The 7,955-nt window shown below is 52.4% G+C and overlaps 1 protein-coding gene across 2 annotated transcripts; it reads right to left on the reverse strand.

The window, feature by feature from the left end:
* Window positions 1-1,730: 1,730 nt before the first annotated feature.
* Window positions 1,731-7,806, reverse strand: ETV7 (ETS variant transcription factor 7). Of its 2 annotated transcripts, XM_015650392.2 has the most exons (8): window positions 7,732-7,806; window positions 5,861-5,978; window positions 5,427-5,591; window positions 5,068-5,175; window positions 4,005-4,193; window positions 3,600-3,742; window positions 3,146-3,246; window positions 1,731-2,702 (listed from the first exon to the last, which is right to left on the reverse strand). In XM_015650392.2, the coding sequence occupies exons 1-8, from the start codon at window positions 7,735-7,737 to the stop codon at window positions 2,591-2,593; spliced, it is 942 nt and encodes a 313-aa protein (XP_015505878.1). In that variant the 5' UTR covers window positions 7,738-7,806; the 3' UTR covers window positions 1,731-2,590. The 2 variants fall into 2 exon arrangements, with proteins under 2 accessions (XP_015505878.1, XP_033375832.1); XM_033519941.1 differs by lacking the exon at window positions 5,861-5,978 and having other exon boundaries at window positions 7,732-7,792.
* Between the last annotated feature and the right edge of the window lie 149 nt (window positions 7,807-7,955).

The following is a 7,955-nucleotide window of genomic DNA, read 5'->3' on the forward strand; positions in this document are numbered from 1 at the left end:
GGAACACCTGGACCGTGGCAGGGGTGTTGAGGGGAACACCTGGACCGTGGCAGGGGTGTTGAGGGCAGCCATTGCTGCCCCAGCCAACACATGGCATCAGTGGAAACCTCTCAGCCCAGTTCTGCAGCTCCTCTGATCCAAGAGGGTGGTGGGCACCAGCCCCCAAAGCAAATCCTCTTTTCCTCCAGCTCTGGGCGTGGTTTTAGCTGCTTCCCCCAGCAGATGAGCAATGTGCAATGCCCTGTCCCAAACACCTGCACATGTGGGGCTGCTAAAGGGTGGCTGATGTTCTTCAGGGAATGAAGCACCTGGAAACCTCTGGGAAAGCCCACATGAGGCACCTGTCTGTGTTTCACAGCCCCTGAGCTCCAGCCATGCCAAAAGTCACTGGCAGCTGTGGGCTGTCCCTCACACCCCACACCAAACTCCCTGGCACAAGCAGTGGTTATTCCATTGTTTACTGACAGGGATGGGTTCCTGTTCCAGGAAAGCTGCAGGTTTACGGCCCTCCTGCCTGTTTGTCACAGGGAAAGACAGGTATTTCTCCAGGAGGTATACAAAAGTCTCCAAGGAGCGTGGACAAAGCTCATCATTCCAACCCATCCTTGCAAAGGTGCCCTTAGATTGTCACCCACCAAGACCTCTCTGGAGCTGCTCAGGGAGACACAAGGGGTGTTGAGGACTTTTGTCAGCTTCCCAGCCAGGAAAGGAAATCCCCAGCCAAGCCCATAGTGATCTTTAGTCATCACAGGAAAAACAGGGAACAGAGGTGACCTTGCACACTCCCTGCGAGCACAGCACAAGAACCAGGGCCACCAGCTGTCACCTACTCCAACAAAACAAAAACCCAAGTGGAAGAAGCAGTGGGATCCTCAGGAGCCATCAGGGCTGGTTCTGTTGCAAAAAAGTGGAGTGGAAAGAGGAGATCAAGAAAAATGCACCCAGGGGTGCATATCCCAGGAGTGGCACAGGGCCTGGATGTTACAGTTCCCAAGGAAGGAGATCTGATGTCCCACCAAAGCTGAAGGATTTCACCCTGAGAAAGAGGTTTGGCTCTTTCCTGGAACAAAAAACATCCTTTGTGGTGGGAAGGATGAGGTTTGGGGGCTTCACTGTACCTTCCTGCTGTGGAGCATTCCCAGGCTGCAGCCCCAGGCTGCAGGGTGCAGGGTAAGCTTTAACCCCCTCCTCTCTTAGCAGGGATTGTGGCCTCCCTTCCTAGCCAGGATGTCCCCCAGGCTGTGACCTCACACTCCCTAGAGCTCCTCATTTCCTTCTCCTCCACCACTCAAATTGTCAAGCACCTCTGTTCTGCCAATGAGCTGGTGATTTTTTCTGGAAGTGAATCTCTCAGCCAGTTTCCCAGAGATGTTGTACTGCTGAAGCTTTGCCATCCAGCCACCACCCATCCCACCACTGTCCCTTCCTGCCTACTGCCCACTAGCATCTCCAGGCTGCAGCTGTTAGGTAGTTCTGCAGGACCAAGACCAGTTACAGCCAAAGGGACTGTAGTTTCAGGCTGCCAGGAGCCAGTTTTTGTGGAAACCTCATGATGCAACCACGTGTTTGTGCTGTGCTCACCCATCAGCTCCGAGCAGCTCCGACTGCTGGCCTCTGGCTTAGGAGCCAAAAGATGTTGGGGATGAAATCTGGGTGCCCACAGGAGCTGGTTTTAAATGAGGAAAGCTTGGATTTCCCACATTCAGACTGTCAAACAGCACAAAGTGAGATTTTCAATCTTACAGTCAGCATTTTATTTCCTCTGCAGAAAGCAAAGTGAAAATAGCAGTGGGTATTTTCTGTTTTCATACACACTCTGTTTCTGTTTCACACAGACTCTGTTCACTTCAGGTATTCCTGCTTCAAACTCAAAGCAAATAATCACATATCTGACCATGAGTGGGGTCATATTTGTTACTTTTCACATTATTTAATCACAAAATTAATTACAAAACCCTGAAGGGAAGGGAATTAAAGTGAATACCAGCTACGGGCAACCTTGGAGCCTGGAGCTTCAGCCAGGCCTGATCCAGGCAGGTATTTCAGTACACTCCTAACCTTAAACCCAGAAGCAACCTCACAGGAGACAGTGAGGTTCCAGCATGCACCATATTTGCAGTGCCAGTCCATGTTCAGGCTGGGGAAATGGCTCAGGTCCAGAGCAGGACGCTCACAGCTGGGGACAGCACTCACTGCCAAAGCAGAGCAGCAGATGCTCAGCCTGGAGCTTGTGCTCTGCTCAGCTCAGCACATCTCGCTGGAAGATCAGAGGGATCTTTTCCACAAGTTTAGACCTTAAAGACAAGCATCAAAATTTCAGAGCAAAAATATCACATTCCCTCCCGAAGGGCAGGAGAGGAACCAGCAGGAGAGCAGCCCACACATCCACCTGTGCTTTTGGGGCTGGGGGACAGCTTCCAGCTGTGTTTTGCTAATGAAGCCCCAGAGATCTCAGCTTTGATTCACAGCAGGGTTTGAAATCCAGGCCAGCTCTGTGGCCTTCTGTCCAGGAGAGGCAAGAGACACCAGCACTGCCCAGAACAGCATGAGTCTCTCTGCTATGCACTGAAGTGAAGCCACCAAAGATTTACTATGGTGAAACCTCCAGTGGGTCTTCCTTCAAATCTTCATGGTCCTCATTCTCTAGCTGCTCCAATTTTCTGGATTTCTCATGAACAACCTCCCCAGGAGTCTTCAAAAACCTGAAATACGTTTTTGTGATGACTTTAAGGGCATGTCCAAACCCAGCCCCAAAGCAGGCTGTAAATGCCTCCTTGCCCTCAACAAGGCCAGGCTGGACGGGGCTTGGAGCAGCCTGGGAGAGTGGAAGGTGTCCCTGCCCATGGCAGGGGGTGGAATGAGATGAGCTTTAAGATCCCTTCCAACCCAAACCATTCCATGATTCTGCAATCAGCTGAGTTCTGGAGCTCAGCAGGGATTTGCCAAGCTTGGGCTTTGCTGAGAATCCCAGGAAGCTCTGAGGTCCAGCTGGCACAGGACAGAGCCTGGACACCAATCCACTGGGGTATGTGCATGGGAGGATGTTGCTGGATGAAGCAGCTGCCAACATCTGGAGCTCATCACTTTTCCCTGCCCCATCCATGCTGTCCCAGGCAGCTCATTCCTCTGTTCAGATTCACCTCACCTGAACAACAGCTTCTGCCCTGGCTCCTTTTTGATGATGTTCAGTTTGTAGTAGTGTCTGAGTGCTCGTGACATCTTCTCATAGGTCATGTTCATCCGGTTCTGGAAGGAGAAAAGAATTGCAGGGTGTTGAGCAAAAGCGAGCAACAACACTTGGGTTGGGTCTGCGTGCAGCAGGGCCACACGTGGGACATTTGAGGTGGTTTGGGGCATTTGGCACACTGTAGTGTGTGTCCCTAACCCAGACTGGCTTCATGCTTTGCCTTCCAAGGGATGAGAAAGTCCCTCTTTAACCACCAGGCTGGCAGCTCTCACTAAGCCTGCACGCCCTGTGTCCCCCTCCCCAGCCCCTGGCCCATCAGCTCCAGTGAACAGGTCATGAAAGGCACATACAGAATCCCAGGGATGACAAATTCATTCTCAGGGATGACAAATTCACTCTCAGTTGCATTTACCTTGTGGTTGCCCCAGAGCTGGGCAAGCCCGTTCGGGTTGACGACGCGGAACACCTTGGCTTCCCTGTCCTCCCACCTGATGTAGGGCTCGTAGCGGCGGTCGGACAGGAGCTGGTACACGTATTCCCACAGCAGCCTGCAGTCTGAGCACGGGGGAATTGCTGGTCACAGAGCTCCCACCGTGCTCAGCAGCAGGATTGCACATTCAGCAGCGACAATAAACATGAGAAGAGCCCAGAGCTCACACAGGGCACTTTTACTGTGAAATCTCAGAGCAGTTACAATTTTTCAGGTGGGGAAACTGAGCTGGAAAAACATGGAATGAAGGGAAGGGAGACAGATGGGCAGACAGGACAAAGCACCGTCTCATTTCCCCAAGGAGCAAGGCTATAAATTCATAATTACCTGCAATTTTCCCATCTACTGGGGCTGACAAGGTAGCAGGAAAAGAGCAGATGGCACCTGGCCTGCAGCTACTCTCTGAGCTGTGGTGGGAGAGGTTCAGTGGCTGCGTGTGGCTGTGGAACAGGGGCTGCTCTGTACAGCCCAGCCACGGGGAAACAACAGAAGCAGTCTCAGCACTGCAGTCTGCACCTGCAAAAAAACCCTAATAAACACCCTGTAGCTCGTTTTGCAGGTCCCAGACCTTGCAAAGCCCTGAAACAGGAGGGTGGGACAGCTGAGGGTGGTTATCAGCCTGGGACCAGCCCAGGCAGAGGAGGAGGGTGCTGAGGAAAGTCTGGGATTTTCCTAAGGCTGGAGCAGCAGAAAGTCCAGGAGGGTTAGAGGAGATGGCAGGTAGGGTAAGGGTCAGATGTAGAAAAAAAACTGGAATAAGAAAATGGCCCAGAGCACAGGCACCCCTGGTAAATTGTTGTGGGGACTTAATATTTTAATTACCTTGCACATGAAACAGCAGAAGAACCCAGGAAAGTGCTCCCAGATCCACCTCCACACACATCCAGCCTCTGACACCAATTCAACCCCACTCCTACCTGAGACCCCCAAGGGCACGAAGAAGCCTCACTGGCCCCCACCAACCTCACCTGGGCCCTGTCCCCACCCCACCCTCTGACCCAGAAGCTCTGTGTAAGCTCAGCCCCAGCACCTCAGCCCTATCCCAGTTATGTTGCAGGACTAGTCTCCAGCAGGGCTGTGCCTCAGCCTGGCTTTGACCCTCCCTGATCCAAATCTCAGTCTGCAGGCAGGATTTTTAGGGAAGCCATAGCCTTGCCAGTTTGCCACAGACCCCCTGGTGCTGCCTAGCACTGGTTCTGACCTGCTGCATCATGACAAACCTCCCAGATGACCTGGACTTTGCTGGGCCTGGTTGCCTTTCTCAGGTGGTGTGGGATGGTTTCAGCAGGCTGATCTCCAAGCCCCAGGGCTGTGCAACCCACTGGGGCTGCAGGCAGGTCCTGCCTGCTGCACACCACCGTTCTCCCAGGATATTTTTCTCCCATCATACCTTCCTCCGTGCTCCTGCCTGTCCTGAAGGGTGAGTTCAGCAAGGGGCTGCACACCAGAGCTCTTCTCTGAGTCTTAATGAACTGGAGTATTTCATAAAGCACGTCCCCTGCAGGGAAGGAAACTCTGCTCAGATGACTTTGGGTAATGGTTCCTCTCAGGTAAGGTTGCTGAGAGTCTGAACTACACTATGGGGTTATTCCCCATCCCAGAGTATTTGCAGTTCAGATGCACCAGAGGAAGGAAGAGTTGTCCTCATCTCCAGCACTAAACTTGGTCTGCTGGGACCCACCAAGTCCTCTCAGCAGAGCACACCTTGTGCTGGGATGATGCTCACAGACCCCTTGCCCTGGGTCTAACCTGAGCTCGGAGCTCGGTGTCTGAAGTCATCCTTGGTGAGGATGCACAAGGCTTTGCCATTCATTTCAAACTTGCTCTCGTCAGTGGGCCGCAGGGAATATTCCTTCTCAGCCCATCGTAGCCAGTGGATCACATCATCCTTGCTCCACAGGGAGGGCTGGATTCCTGAAATCAGGAGCAGCCTCTGAAACAACTCTGTCCTCAAAACTGCTGAGTGGCAGGTGGGGCTTCTTCTCCATCACATAACTTTCCCTCTATATTAAGCACTCACAGGTCAAAAACACCACAAAGAGAGAAAATGAACCCTGACAAAGCCCTGTCCCCCTTGCCAGCAGGGAATGGTCCCTGGGTTGGACATCATGGCTGTACCCACCCTGTCCCACCCCATGGGAACTCCTTTTTGAGCAGCATTGAATTGCTTAACCTTTACTCACTCAGCCTCCCAGGAAGCCTGAAGATCTCCCCAGTGCTGATGGGTGAGGGTCTGGCCTGGGATGGGGCTGGTAATGACACTGCCACCACAGGGCTGGAAGAGCTGATGGCCACTTTGCCCTGGGGAAGAGATCAGATACATCAGTGGGAGAAATTCCCAGCTCTGGTCCTGACTCTGCTTTGGAGATGCCTCCACCTGCTCCAGTATTCCCTAACTGGCTTCTCATAGTTCCTCATGTGCTGTCTGCAGGGTTTTCCTCATGCTTTTCCTCATCCCAGCCCCAGGATGAGTCCCTGGCTGCCCAAGTCAGCACTAGTAGCCAGAGATCCCTCTCTTTTTCCAGCTCTTTAGCAGAGGAACCTGCCCTCAGTCAGGCTCTGGAGGGGTTTATCCATCCCCACTCCCCATGGCTGCAGGGAAATGGGAGATGGAGTTAAGATTGGCAGAGCCTGCAGTGTCTGTGCTGGCTCCCTGTTCCTGCAGATCCTCTGATGCTCAATGGATGCTCAAGGTTTTAGGAGAGCGCTTCAGTTCTTTAGAGCTGTGAAAATAAAGCTGGCAATAGGGCTTTGATTTTGTCTTGAAAACACCACAGAGAGAGAGATCTCTTACTCCATCCCCGGTGATCATTTGGGCATAAGTGGAAATGGCCATCCCATGGTTTAGGGAGATGCAAGCTCCTCTTGCTCACTGTCCATGGAGTTCTGGCCCCTCAAGAATTACTTTTCCCCCTCAGCCAGGGCTTGTGAGCCAGACAGGAGCTCAGATCCTGCTTCCAGCCACATCTAGATCTTGAAATATTACTGGCAGCCAAGCAGATAATGTTCCCCCTTAAAAACCTATTAATGTGAATCCCAGCAATTTCCCAGCTTCACTCACTGGAAAATAACAATTTTGCTGTCAAATGGTATTTTCTGAAGCAGTTACCAGCTCTGAGCACTTCAGGCTCAGGCAGGCTTTTGCAGGTGATTTAGAGCAGCCACCCCTCCACTGTGTGTGCAGGCAGAGGAGCTGAGCTCTCTGAAAATGAGGGGTGAGGAGATGGGACTTGGACACAAATGCAAAGCTGAAGCTCCCAAAATCAGGAGACAGGAGCAATAGTGCACCACTCCAGGGAAAAATGCTTCCCTGGGAGTTACAGCAGGAGGAAGGTAGCAGGCTGGTGAGGGGCACTCTTTGGCAGAAGGACAATTTGGTGGCCGCTGGCTGTCACTGGGTTGGATTCAGCAAAGCAGGCAGCTGCATGACACTGAATGAGAACAGTGAGCTCCAGAATAAACTCTGAGCAGACTTGGCAGCAATACAAACCGTCTTTCAGATTCACTCTAAGCATTAAGCTATGGGGAAAATAAAAGTGAAAGAAATTAGCAGTGTATTTTGTCTAGAACTATCTAAAACCTATTTTAATTTTCTCCCTACGGTGTGACTCTTTTACCAATGAGATTTATAGTAAAATCAGAACAAAATGGGTATTTTTTTTTCTCCTAAAGATTTCTAGGCTTTGAGATACATTCTTAATTTTTATTACACTAATTTTATGTTCTTGCTTTTACCCCTGCTTAGCTGCTTTCAGACTTTTCTGAAAATCTGAGATGGCTTTTCTTTGCTTCAAGAGGAAATACTGTCCTTCGGGGTGTTCGAGTGGGAAAGTGAGAAAAATGGGGGTGAAAAGGAAAAGGAACCCGCAGATGTGTGACAGCAGCTTTTTGCCCAGAACCAAACGAGGGGAACAGAGGCTCCCGGCTGCTTTGGGAGGCCGTTTGGAGGTGGGGAATGGGGTCACCCCCCAGGGCATGAACTTCCAGCCCTAACTGAGGAGGGCAAATCCCGAGGGGACGCGGAGGAGGGAGGGCGAGCCCGGCCGGCTCCTACCTGCATGGCCGCTGGCCGTGGGCGGCCGAGCCCCGGAGCGCTCAGGTCCCGTCCCCGCGGCCGCTGCGGCGCGATCCTCGCCAAAAACGAAATCGAAACGAGCCGGGAGGCCGGAGAGAGCCGGGGCAGCGCCGGGGCCGGCTCGCGCAGGGAACCGTGACCCACGGCTTGCCCCGCTCCGGGACAGCACCGGTACAGCACCTGGACACCACCGGTACAGCACC

The sequence above is a fragment of the Parus major genome, chromosome 26, assembly GCF_001522545.3.
Source record: "Parus major isolate Abel chromosome 26, Parus_major1.1, whole genome shotgun sequence".
Taxonomy (NCBI): Eukaryota; Metazoa; Chordata; class Aves; order Passeriformes; family Paridae; genus Parus; species Parus major.

Excerpts from the sequence above, each read along its gene's own strand:
- ETV7 (XM_015650392.2), bottom strand. Across the intron at positions 5,176-5,426 it reads ACACCGAGCTCCGAGCTCAG|GGGACGTGCTTTATGAAATA; the intron begins GTTAGACCCAGG and ends CCTTCCCTGCAG. Across the intron at positions 3,743-4,004 it reads AGTAGATGGGAAAATTGCAG|ACTGCAGGCTGCTGTGGGAA; the intron begins GTAATTATGAAT and ends CCCCGTGCTCAG.